Genomic DNA, 13,170 nt, shown 5'->3' with positions numbered 1-13,170 from the left:
TTATAGGTGAGTAAGAGAGCTGCGCATCATTCAATAATACTGTTTTCTACTCCTGCTGGCCAAAGCAACCCTCAGGTCACAACAGCTCCTAGTGGGCAGCCCACTGAAACTCTTGTCTAAATATGGTCACTCCTGACACTGGAAGATCAAGAAAGAGATTACCATGAAGATAAACTACAGAGGAGGCTGTGCCTGTCTTTTATATAGACTGTGGTTAAAAAAACAAAACAACAACAACAAAAAGACTTCTGGAGCAATGTTCTTCAGACAGACAAGGTCAAAGTGGAGATTATTTTCGTCAAAAAACAAGCACAGCATATCAGCGCAAACACCTCACACCAACTGTCAAGCAGGATGGAGGATGGCCTGATGATATATACTTGTTTTGCAGCTAGAGGATTTGGGCACCTAACAATCACTGAGTAAACCATAAAGTCCTCTGTATACTAACATACTCTAATGTCAAATGCGAGGCCATCTGTCGACAGCTAAAGCTTTGCTGAAACTGGGTCATGTGACGCGACAGTGATCCCCATCACAGCCGCAAATCTACAACAAAATGGCTGAAAAGAAGAGAGAAAAGAATCAAGCTGTTGCAATGGCCCAGCAAAGTCCAGACTTCAATCTGATTGAAATGCTGTGACTGGATCTTAAGAAAAACGTGCATAAACGAATGTTTGCAAACCTCAATGAACTGAAGCAATGTTGAGAAGAGTGGGCCAAAATTCCTCCACAGCGATGTGAGAGATTGATAGGGTCAAACACAAAACAATTATTTCCAGTGAATGCTGCTAAAGCTATGATCGGGTGTACTAACTATTTTGTAAGACTACACAGGGTCCTGTAAAAATGTATTGTGATAACGTATTTGTAATTTAACTCATTTCAAGCCAAAACTTCAAATATTCTCTGGATCCAGCTTTTGAAACTGGATAAATCACTACACATGAATAAAAATAACCAAGTTGGCCCTATAACTTTTTTTCATAACTAATTGGGCTCACTTTTATCTAAAAATCGAATAAAGATTAAGGTTCTCCATCTATTTCAGGAGGAATATTTTAAATAAATCCAGTTAATATATGCCTGTTTTGCTACTAATGACTTAAAAAGGGGTATCTATTATGCATTTTCTTATCTTCTGTGACATATATAGTTACAATGGTGGGTGCTCAAATTAATTAAACATGACTAAAGTTTCAAATAGTGACGCCAAGGTATGAACCACTCCTCCCTACGTGCCTCAAGTGCCTCAGTCTGGAGCTCAAGAGCCCCAAAAACCTTCTTTCCAGTATGGTGAGCAAGTCAGCATCAAAGTGGCTGTAAGGGTGACACTAAAGGATGACAATCTAAAAGAGCTCACGAACAAGTAACACCAAATCTAAATTGTTAAATATACATTAATTTGTACAACAGAGTCCAACCACGACTGCATCAGAGAAACTGCCAGACAAAACATGACTGTTCAAGACGATTTGCTGCTGCAGAAAGGCACTAATTAATACGAGCTAATGATTGTTTCTACTGTGTCTAGGCCACTGAGCTGTTAAAATATTATGCAAATCCTTCTCATCTCTCTTGAATTTGTTCTTGTTGTCATGAAATTTCAAGATTAGGTCAAGGTGGAGCTAAAACAATGACATTTTTCTAGTAAAGATGCTAAAGGTTTACCATTTCCTGCTTCTCATAAACTGAAATTTGGTGCTTTTATTTATCACATCTGAATGAAATTTGTGGGTTTCAAATTGTTGTTTATCATTGTGTTGCACTGCTATGTCTTTAGGAATCTCAGACTAACAATTACGTAATTGAAAAAAGAAAAACATATGCAGCTATGAACATTGAAAAGTAACATTTTGTCTCTTGGACTTACTAAATATTTTCCTTGTCAGAAAAATAAAAGTTATAATAACAATCAGCAACAGGTAAGGTTTAGCATCATCTATATATTACATAGTCCAATAGCTCCCCCACCAGGATTTCACACCACATTACAAGTTCAACAACGACCATAAGACGCTGCTGAAAAAACCTATGAAATACTTTTTTTTTTGTTTTTAGCAGCCATGTAATTTTAACTACACGCAACAGTTTTTAGTGGTAAAATTTTTCAAAATACATAATTTCAGAGGGATCATTATGCAGTACCTACGTTTTAAATTTTCTAGTAGTTCAGTTGAATTTATGTGCAGCAGGGTTGCAAAAAAAACCCAAACAACCAAGAAAAAAAAAAATACCTGCGGCTCATCTTTTTTTCTTGCTCCTCTTCAGTGGGCTCTGCCACTTTCTCTCCACCCTTTTCCTTCTTTAGCTTTTTACTTATGAGCTCTCTGATCTTCTCTTTCTTCTCCGAGTCATATTCCTCATCCGTGTCCATGTCATCCTCAACATCATCATCAGCCTCGTCACCTGACTGGAGAAACACATCAAACACTAATGTTAATACTACGCCTCTGAGTGCAAATGGAGGAAAATCTAAAAGACTTACCAAAGCTGCATCACCAGATGCAGATGCTTTTTTTTTCTTACCCCTGTGAGCAGAGCCAACATAGGTTCAGACTTTTTAATAATTCAAATTTAAAAAGGAAATTAAAATAGCTTTATAACTATTAATGAATTACTTATCAACTGCTGGAACAGAGCTCAGTCTGGGATCATCTTTCAAAAGGTCATGGCTGCTTTTGCTTTTTCCCTTGAATGTCTATTTAAAAAAAGAAAAGAAAAGAAAAGAAAAGAAAAGAAAAGAAAAGAAAAAAAAGAAAAGAAAAATGCCCAGACAAAAGTTATTTACATGTCTATGTACTTTTTGAAATTTCTTAATATTTCTAATATACACCTAGTTATGATGTGTGAGTGGCACATGAGTAAATGTCAGAGGTGCCCACATATAATGGTTTTACGATCCAGTACCTGGCTGACTTGGTTCACCATCTCCTCATCTTCTTCAGCTTCCTCTCCAAATGATAAAAGACTGAAATTCCTGCAAAACACACAAACATGGGTAATTGCAGGGAAATAACATATTGTTATAAATCTTTATCAATAACATTATTGGCACTAAAAACAAATTAAACATGTAGCAAACAGTAATCAGTTTAAAGAGGACCTATTAACACCATTACCTCTAGTTCAGGCTATCATTCAGGTTCTTTAAAGAGAAGAACAGGAAGTGTTGGGACCTAGACTAACAGTATGAGGCCAAATATACTGGACAAAACCTGCCAATCTTTGCATTTAGGTGTTTTAAGTCACATTGCCACAGGTGTATGTAAGCCATGCAGTCTGCCTTCACAAGATTTGTGAAAGAATGGTCGCTCTAAAAAGCTTCATGACACGGAGCATAGACCTGAATTAGGATCAGCAAGTTAGTTTGTGAAATTTCTTCCATCCAAGATATTCCATGATCAATTGTAAGTGGCATTATTCCAAAGAGGAAGGCTTTAGGAACCACAGCAACTCAATCACAGCGTGGCAGACCATATAAAGTTACTGAGATGCTGAGGCACAATGCATGTAATCACCAATGCTCTGCTGACCTAGAAACTACAGAGTTCTCAGCCTCACATCAGCACAATTATGACGTGCTACTGGCTTCGTGGCATGGGTTTCAATGGCCGATCACCTCCTGTAGGTGTAACGTGTAAGTAGCCAGACACTTTTGTCCATATAGTGTACAAACCAGGGCCAAAGTTTCAAATAATAATGATAATAATGATGTTAGCACAGGTACAATAAATCCCGAGGAGCCAAGAGACCAAAAGCAGAGGTTTCATACTGACCTAAACAATCTGTGTGAATATATTGTTTTCTAACATTTTAACACCAACATGTACACAAAACACCAAAGATCAGGGATAACAGCACATACACCAATCAGGCATTATGGCCACCTGCCTAATATTGTGTTGGTCCCTGACTCGACAAGACTCCTGAAGGTGTGCTATGGTATCTGGCACCATGATGCTAGCAACAGATCCTCTAAATAGAATTTGAATGCCAAGTCAACACTTAAAACTCACTGTTGTGCTTCTTGTCCTCAAACCACTTTTGAAAAATGAAACAGGCCTGATTGTAGGTGTAATGCAGGTAAATGATGCACATCCACGTAATTCATCAGACCAGGCCACCTTCTTCCATTGCTCTGTAGTTCAGTACTACTGCTTGGTGCTTTCTGTGGTGGACAGGGGTCAGCATAATGACTGGTCTGTGCTGACTGGTCTGTGCCTATGCATACACAACTGTACAGTGTATTGTGATTCTATCAGAAACAGCAATACATTTTTGGCAGTTTGAGCTACAGTATCTCAACTGTTGGATTGAAACACGGGCCAGCCATCACTCGCGCCTCAATACGCCTATAAGCCAGGCCGCCAATGACACTGACCACAGCATATTTTTCCTGCTTCTAACATTAATTGGGGGGAAAAAGTTAATTTTCTGCCTAACATATCTCACCTACTAACATGTGCTATGATGAAGAGATAATCAGTGTGACCACTGTCAGTGTTATGCCTGATCGGTGTATGAGAAGCATAAACAGCAGCTACAGTGGACACTTTCACTGTTTGTAAACACTTGATTTCACTTCAGAATAACTTTGTGATCTATGACCTCTGTAGTCTTCTGGCAGGCGATAAGCTAAAGGAGATACAACACTGGGGGTAACTAAAAAAGTTGGCATATAGAATGGGTTACCTTAAAGGTTCAACCTTTTTTACATAAATGATGAACTATAGACCAAGGCTCGGTATAAGACTCAGTATAAGACAAATGAGCAATATTTTATACTGTGAATCATGCAAAGCTACTCTAGTAAAGTGCAAGAAAATATATATCTATATATAGATATGGAAATAAGCATAATATATTCCCTTATGTACAAAAATGCAGGTGCTCCTGGGTACAGTCTTGATCTTGTTTCAATCAGAAAGACAGATGAAGGCTGAGCACTCACTTTGTGGCTTTTGACTGTGATTTCTTCGTCTCTTCTTTATCCTTTTCCTTTTTGAGTTTCTTTATTTCACGAGGTATGATGTCATCAAATGGAGAATGTAACACCTAGGAGAGACAAAAAGAAAAGCTTAAATTACAGAAGCTAGATAAACATATTGCTGAGCAGGTAAAATAGAATGAACTAAAATACCTCAGCAGATTTGATCTTGTGAGGATTCAGAGGTCTTTCCTCACCATCACACTCAACTTCTGCTAATCTGAGCATGTTATACACGGTATCTCCGGTGACCTGGAGTGGGGATTGCAGAAAATAGAAATGGTCAGGCACACTCTTAGCACATCCTGCCTGGGGAAAACGCCACTAATCTTGGTATATTCATATATTCATTGAAGACAGCATTCAATCATGAATACAGATAGAGAATAAGTCATCATGTTCTTACAGATTTACCTTGCCAAATATGGTATGTTTATTGTTGAGTTCATCTGCACGTCCCAAGGTGAGAAAAAACTGACTGCCATTGTCATGTGGCCCTGCATTTGCCATGGCAACCAAACCCCTCCGATTGAAGCGCAACCTAGAGTGAAACTCATCCTGAAAGGTGAAAGAAAGTTTAGAAGACATCGTATTTTAGTGTCACCTGCTCATAGGAATTAGAAATCCACTTCAGAATTAAAAATAAAATGAGAAGAAAAGCAGCCTCACCTTGAATGGTCGGCCATAGATGGACTCTCCGCCTGCCCCTGTCCCAGTAGGATCTCCCCCCTGAACGATGAAATCAGGCACCACTCTGTGGAACACTGTACCATCATAATAACCTAGAAGATCAAGACATACTGTATACTAAAAAACAATAAGGCAACAACAGTTCCCTCAAGAAATCTGAGCCAACAAGGACATTTAAATAAAGACAGAGCTCAGCTGAATATAGTTTCTGGGATTAAAAAAAGTCTTATGTACACTCATAGCAGCCATTTCTCTGCTTACAAGAATTATATAAGTAACTATGTCTAAGACTCAACATTTATTCACATTTTAGTCCATCAATAATCTTCAAAATAAGATAAAAACATGACACTTACACGCATCATGGCCTAATGCTTAAAGATGCTAGTTTTACCAAACCAATATATTTTAAGGGCACGCCTGGAATAATTCGGCCTAATTTAGCGCAAACTGAATTTGACGTTGTTCTCCAGTGGTTTCTGCACTTCCTTGGTGAATTCTTACCTTCCATGCACAGCTGCACGAAATTCCTGCATGCTTTAGGAGCCTCCTTGGACCACAACTCAATGTCAATATCACCTGCTGTTGTCTTTAACAGGACCTGCGAAAAGACCACGAAATTATACATTCAGAGCTAAACAGTGTTAGGAGTGGCTAGCTATTGGTACCTACACACCCGCAACATTATGCACGAAAAAACTGAAGTTTAAATTGTAAACTGGCGCTTACCTTCCCATTTGTTGGTGGCTCTTGAATGTAAATGTTGCTCATCCTGCCGCTACGTTTCTGTGTTTTGTTAGCAGAATAAAAAATATATTCCCACACGATCTGAACTTTGGGTTCCTCGAAAATACAGATAGTAACGTTTGTTACAGTAATAAACTTTAAATGTGATACATTTCACATTTCACTCTTTACAGCCATATTGGCGATACATGAGTTGATTGTTTACTTCCGAGAACATAGGGGGTTTCGGTTTAATTATTGATTTTCTGTTCCGTTATTTTCAAATAACGTCACTTAATTAGATTTTTTCTGTTTCCATAAAACACATAAAAAACTTTTATTCGCACGTGAATCAAACTCCGAGAGTGTTGATGACAAAACAATCCAAAACAAGCTCGGTACTTCACCCCGTGAAACAGATTTTTGGATCGCTCCTAGTGCGCTATCACAGCAGCCCCTCTGGAAACAACAAGTTCCGTGTAATTACAACGTAATCTCATTAATCTTAATAATTGTGCATTCTTGAGAAAAAGTGAGACACATAACATGTTGTTTATAATTAATAATTGTAGAATTTTAGCAACTTGGACTTGAAACAAAAACAATTGCACAAAGAAATCAGCGATTTAGGCGCTGAACGGAAGTACCGTATTTACGGAAGGACCACACGAGCGATCACGGCAATGGCGGCTACTGAAAAGAATGTGGAACTGAAGCGCAAAGTAGATGATGATCATGATGGGGATGGGGACGAAGAAGATGCCGAGTGGGTTGGACCCATGCCAAGCGAAGCCACAAAGGCAAAGAAAAGGAAAGGTGGGATTCTGGCTGGTCATTCGACACACTGGCAGCTTTTTGCGACTGCTCTCTAATCACTGCTAATAAAGCGCCAAACGCCTTCCGTTAACTTCTGTGTGTATTTGTTTCTCTCAGTACTCGAGTACGAGCGTGTCTATCTGGACAACCTCCCGTCGGCTGCAATGTATGAACGGAGCTATATGCACAGGGACGTCATCACACACTTAGTTTGTACAAAGTAAGTCAGCAGCTACAAGGAAACTTTCTTTTATACGTGAGGAAGCGTTTCCACTTTACAGCACTACTCGCTTACATCCAGCTCATTAAACCACCTTAATAAAAGCGATGCAATGTTAAAATGCCTAAACTATCAATTATTAGTATTGCCAGCATACTTCATATTCCAGAATTTTCTTTGTGCTGATCCAGTGTTAGCATTCATGCTTGTGCCAACGTAATATGTAAAAAAAAAAAAAGTCAACCTAATATGGTGACGTTTATGATACCATCACCTGGGAAATCTAAACGAAGCACCAGAATTTAGTAATTCTTTTATTTAAGAGTGAGCAGCCGTTTTAATAATTATTATTGATGTATTTTCCAGTGACAAGTCATGCCAATTTCCTGCAGCCTTCTGTTTATAGAGGAACCTTGCAGGCTGTATTACATGTTATTAGTTGGTTGTGTCTGTTCACTGTTTGTTTGAAAAGCCACTGAGTGCTGTATCTGTAATAACAATGAAGTTCCATCAGCTGATATAAGCTGTGTTGTTTGCTGTTGACCTGTGAGCATGTAAGATGACATTTTATCATCAGTAATGGCTAACATTTATCTGTTGGGTCTTATCACTTTTAGCCCGAAAGTGTATTATTATCTGTTTCCCTGGCATAAATTGAATGACAAAACCCCCAAAACAAAACAGGCAAACAAAGAAAAACTTTGATGCATCCATATTCACAATCCTGATTTTTTATTTTCTCTTTACTTCAAATAAAGATTGTCAAACTCCATCAGTAGATGGGATGTGGATGGGAAAAGTGGGCTGAAGCTGAAATAACGCCATAACATTGTGCTGTTTCAGGTCAGACTTCATCCTCACTGCCAGCCAGGATGGCCATGTCAAATTTTGGAAGAAGAAGGAGGACGAGGGGATAGAGTTTGTCAAACACTTTCGAAGTCATCTCGGTATGAACTTAATTTGTGATAACTTCTTTTTAACATTCTGAGTGGCACTGGACTGAGAGGCGGTTATGGAGACCCGGTGCATTGTATCTTATAATATAACATGTCTTTAATGAGTGAAAAGGATGTGTATAAACACTGTTCTTGCTTTTTGCCCAGGTGTGATAGAAAGCATTGCGGTCAGTGCGGAAGGGGCCCTTTTCTGTTCCGTTGGTGATGATCAGGCCATGAAAGTATTTGACGTGGTCAATTTTGACATGATCAATATGCTGAAGTTGGGGTGAGTCTAAATGAAGATTTTCTGGCTAGACACAATAACGTTTTTACTGCTGATAGATTTGTAGTGCAAGTTCTCCTTTAATTTGATTGGTTTCTCTACTGTGATCTGTCTATATGTAGCTTTCATCCAGGCCAGTCTGAGTGGATCTATAATCCTGGAGATGCCATCTGCACAGTAGCCTGCTCAGAAAAGTCCACAGGGAAAATCTTCATCTATGATGGCAGGGGAGGCAACGACCCCCTCCATGTCTTTGACAAAATGCACTCCGCACCGCTTTCCCAAATCCGCCTGAATCCCAAGTTTCGAGTCATTGTGTCTGCTGACAAAGCAGGAATGCTGGAGTACTGGACAGGCCTTCCAAATGAATTCAAGTTCCCCAGACATGTGGATTGGGAATACAAAACGGACACTGACTTGTATGAATTTGCAAAACACAAAACCTATCCCACCAGCCTTGCCTTTTCCCCCGATGGGAAGAAGATGGCCACCATCGCTTCTGATAGGAAAGTCAGGATCTTCCGATTCCTAACAGGAAAACTAATGCGAGTGTTTGATGAATCATTAACGGTAACCTACCATTCACCTTTCAGCCTGGATCATTGCTAGCGTTATGAATTTTGCACGCCAATCACAGCTGCTATATGTGTGTTAGATGTTCACAGAGCTGCAGCAGATGAGACAGCAGCTTCCTGACATGGAGTTTGGGAGGCGGATGGCTGTGGAGAGAGAACTAGAGAAGGTGGATGGTATCCGGCTGGCAAACATCATCTTTGATGAGACTGGCCACTTTGTTCTGTATGGGACCATGCTGGGCATCAAGGTCATCAATGTGGAAACCAACAGGTATGCTCGCTAATGAAGGTGGAGACTGAATCACAGTTGTGTTTTGTAATAAATGAGTATATATGAGTATTTTAATTGTAGTATACAAACTAATGAAATCAAATGTGATAATGTCACCACTTCACATACAGAGTTATATAGACATATAACTCCCGAGCCCTGTGTTTCTTGTTTTCTAGATGTGTGCGGATCCTTGGGAAGCTAGAGAACATCCGTGTGGTTCAGCTGAGTTTGTTCCAAGGTGTTGCAAAGGCCATGCAAGTGGCACCCACTGTGGAGATGAAAGCTTCGGACAACCCTGCCTTACAGAACGTAGAGCCTGACCCAACCATCTTCTGTAGTGCTTTTAAGAAGAACCGCTTTTACTTGGTGAGACAGAAAGGCATTCATTTCAAAGTGACAGCGCTGCATTTTTTCCCATCTTACTATAAGTTTTTTGTCGTCTCTTTTTGAAGTTTTCGAAGAGAGAACCAGAGGATACCAAGAGCGCCGATTCAGACAGAGACATCTTTAACGAGAAGCCCTCAAAAGAAGAGGTGATGGCCGCCACGCAGGCCGAGGGCCCCAAGAGAGTGTCTGACAGTGCCATCATCCACACCACTATGGGAGACATCCACATCAAGCTTTTCCCTGTGGAGTAAGTCCTCAGTGTGAATGCTTTTGGGTCCTCCTTTCACTTTAGAAGACAGTAACAGAACTTTTCCTCTCTTTGGTTTTAGATGCCCCAAAACTGTGGAGAACTTCTGCGTCCACAGCAGGAATGGATACTACAATGGCCACATATTCCACAGAGTGATCAAGGTACGTTGTCCTTTTTCTTTATGAATCTTGGCGATTAACTGTGTGATTCTGGCTCTGAGTCTTTGTCTCTTTGTTGTTGACAGGGCTTCATGATTCAGACTGGAGACCCCACAGGAACAGGCATGGGAGGAGAGAGCATCTGGGGAGGGGAGTTTGAAGACGAGTTCCACGCCACGCTGAGACACGACCGCCCATACACACTTAGCATGGCAAACGGAGGCCCCGGCACCAATGGCTCACAGTTTTTTATCACCGTGGTACCCACTGTAAGTAGCCCAACTAAAACCACTTTCAGACGTGTATTTTATCATTGTGTGAATAAGATGTCAATTTACTTTTCTGAAAAAGTACGACAGCTACATGTAAGATGGTGACATTACCATTTCAAACTTATAATTAGAATTATGGTAAAAAGAAGATTATATAAAGTACACCCTTTATTGGCTCTAAGATTTTATTTAACAGGTCATAATAAAAAGAATTTAGGTAATTGGGTAAATTAGCTCAATACAACCTCAGACGAAGAACAAAATATGACACTGTCTCATATTCATTTAACAAATCTCAGGACTTATGGTCATAATGCACTGTGTCAGGTTTGGTGAAAACAAATGGCATGGCAGCGCAAACCGCTCACATCAGCTCCTAAACATGTAATTGGTGAGGTGATGGTTAGACTTGGGCATCTTTCAGCCATTGACTTGACGGTGAAACTTCTGTGTAAACCAAAGTTCTTAGAGTCAAATGTGAAGCCATCTGTCTGACAGCTAAAGTGAAAGTGGGTTGTGCAACAGGCAAATGATCCCAAGCACAGTGACAAACCTACTACAGAATGACTAAAAAGAAAAGAATCAAGGTGTTTCCATGGACCACCCAAAGTCCACACCTCAACCTGCTTGAAATGTCGAAAGGTTGTATTTACCAAAGTGCTCATAACACCTAGATAATGTTTTATTACATCTTAATATGTAAAACCTTAAAAATTACTGTGCACTTTCCTTTCACCATAACTACAGATGAAGTCATTTTTAATTTATATTAACACACCGTTTGCAATGCAGCAGAAAATGCAGGATTCAGCAAAGTCTGGTGTCGTTCCCAGAACAGCATCAGTGTCAGCAATCTTGTAACGTTACATGTAAATGACCAAGCAGAGTGTTGGGTTTCATTCTGTTTCTGTGTAACATGGCAACAGTAAACACAAATGCTGTCAGGCACTCAGAGTGTAATGGAAGCCTACACAGACCTGGTGCATCACATTTACCAAAGTTTTCAAAATCCACAACATCATTACATGAGCCAGACTCACGGTTTAATACGCAAATTATTCTAAATGGGGGGTGAAGTTAGAGATAGAATTACTATAGTTTTGTTGTCTTTTTTTTAATTTTGAGTTTGTTTGTTTTTTTTATATAGTTTTCAATTGACTTTTTATGAATTGTTAGTTTGAGTCTTTTTGTTGTTATATGGGGGATTTTTTCTCAGGATAAAGATTCTGTGTTGACTCTATGCAGAGCTTACTACGTATAATGGGTAATCAGCATTTATACCCGTCTTGCTTTGCAGTTTTGGTGCCAAAACTCTAGTTAGCAAATCTCTTCCAGTCAATTTGAAAGTATGGGGAGAAAATAGTTACCAGACATGAATAGGAGTAAACAATGACATTGCAGGCTGAACCAAACCACATGTAGCTACAGTCGTCAGAAGAGCAGGGCAGGTTATTGAGTAGTTACTGGTGTATGCTTGAGAAGGTTTGCACTTATAACATAGTTTCAGCATTGGTTTAATGCAGAAACAAAAAATCCACCTAAGTCTCGATAAATGTGCACCAAAGCCTCATTTTGCAGGTTGTGTTGACAGATTTGATCTGATTAAGACTTAAATTTAGTTAGTTTGGGGTTAGTTCTATCCATCCATGCATTTTCTTAGCTGCTTAACAGTTGAAGGCTCTATACCCCATGGTATTCAAATGGGAAGGAGGGACTCTGAAATAGAAAGAAGACCTGAGAGTGCAAATGGCAGCAGCTCAGAGAGGTACTGTGGAGTGAGGTTTTGAATCTCCTTAAATGCGAGGAGCAAAATCTTGTAATCAAATCTACCAGAAGTCGGTGGAGCTGCTGAAGGACGGCTGTGGAATCCAATGGAAGGAGTTTTGGTGATGATGCAAGCAGTGGTGGAAATTGTATGGACATTAGAGGAAGACAGAAAAGAGAGAGAGTTAGAGTAACCAAGGTGTAAACAAGGATGGCAGTACTGTTAGGTAAGACATACATATTTTTGGACTGTGGGATGAAGCCAGAGTACCCGGACAGAATGTGCAAACAGCATACATGGCTCCACCCAGATGCTGAATCCAAGCCCTCTTGATTTGACGGCACTAACCTCTGCACCACCCTCGTTTAACTTAGTTGTGTTTTTCAAATGTCTTGCTTTTTGCCTTTTATTTAACTAAAATGCTTTTTATTTAGTTAAGGATAATGACTTCGGTCAGCAATGTACAACAAGTGCTTATAAGATCAACATATGTGTGATATATATATATATATTTAAATTTCTTCATGTGCTTCTGTTTTTCTGCAGCCCTGGCTTGACAACAAGCACACTGTGTTTGGGAGGTGCACTAAAGGCATGGAGGCAGTCCAGAGGATCTCCAATGCCAAAGTCAACCCGAAGACTGACAAGCCATATGAAGACATCAGCATTATTAACATAACCATAAAGTAATTGTATGCCTTTGTCGTGTCATGTAATGTACAGCGATTTATTAAAGAAGACCAAATGTTGTTATAAGAGTGTCTCCAGTTTACATGTCGAAGTATCATCGGGCAAGAAAGATGCTGAACCCTGAGTTGCCCCGATG

General features: G+C 39.7%; 2 protein-coding genes across 2 annotated transcripts in view; one reads left to right on the top strand and one right to left on the bottom strand.

Moving 5' to 3' along the window:
* cwc27 (CWC27 spliceosome associated cyclophilin) overlaps positions 1-6,620 on the bottom strand; it is a 32,534-nt gene extending 25,914 nt beyond the window's left edge. The window contains exons 1-10 of the mRNA XM_006804740.3: positions 6,410-6,620; positions 6,185-6,281; positions 5,660-5,772; positions 5,405-5,548; positions 5,144-5,242; positions 4,955-5,058; positions 2,911-2,980; positions 2,622-2,701; positions 2,489-2,531; positions 2,238-2,413 (exon numbers count right to left, since the gene is read on the bottom strand). Coding sequence (XP_006804803.1) covers positions 2,238-2,413; positions 2,489-2,531; positions 2,622-2,701; positions 2,911-2,980; positions 4,955-5,058; positions 5,144-5,242; positions 5,405-5,548; positions 5,660-5,772; positions 6,185-6,281; positions 6,410-6,451 — 968 coding nt within the window. The 5' untranslated portion in view covers positions 6,452-6,620. The remainder of the gene's footprint in view (positions 1-2,237; positions 2,414-2,488; positions 2,532-2,621; positions 2,702-2,910; positions 2,981-4,954; positions 5,059-5,143; positions 5,243-5,404; positions 5,549-5,659; positions 5,773-6,184; positions 6,282-6,409) is intronic.
* Positions 6,621-7,073: 453 nt separating this feature from the next.
* ppwd1 (peptidylprolyl isomerase domain and WD repeat containing 1) lies at positions 7,074-13,100 on the top strand. Its single transcript, XM_006804741.3, has 11 exons — positions 7,074-7,222; positions 7,340-7,442; positions 8,286-8,389; positions 8,546-8,666; positions 8,786-9,233; positions 9,319-9,509; positions 9,689-9,878; positions 9,965-10,146; positions 10,229-10,310; positions 10,394-10,576; positions 12,891-13,100. The coding sequence occupies exons 1-11, from the start codon at positions 7,090-7,092 to the stop codon at positions 13,032-13,034; spliced, it is 1,881 nt and encodes a 626-aa protein (XP_006804804.2). The 5' UTR covers positions 7,074-7,089; the 3' UTR covers positions 13,035-13,100.
* Positions 13,101-13,170: the final 70 nt, after the last annotated feature.

This window comes from Neolamprologus brichardi, chromosome 7, assembly GCF_056152115.1.
Source record: "Neolamprologus brichardi isolate AB-2024 chromosome 7, ASM5615211v1, whole genome shotgun sequence".
In the NCBI taxonomy this organism is placed as follows: Eukaryota; Metazoa; Chordata; class Actinopteri; order Cichliformes; family Cichlidae; genus Neolamprologus; species Neolamprologus brichardi.
The sequence above is the reverse complement of the archived record's forward strand: the minus strand, read 5'-3'. Positions and strand labels throughout refer to the sequence as shown.

Excerpts from the sequence above, each read along its gene's own strand:
- ppwd1 (XM_006804741.3), top strand. The coding sequence starts at position 7,090 with ATGGCGGCTACTGAAAAGAATGTGGAACTGAAGCGCAAAGTAGATGAT. Across the intron at positions 7,443-8,285 it reads ACACACTTAGTTTGTACAAA|GTCAGACTTCATCCTCACTG; the intron begins GTAAGTCAGCAG and ends GTGCTGTTTCAG. Across the intron at positions 9,510-9,688 it reads ATCAATGTGGAAACCAACAG|ATGTGTGCGGATCCTTGGGA; the intron begins GTATGCTCGCTA and ends CTTGTTTTCTAG.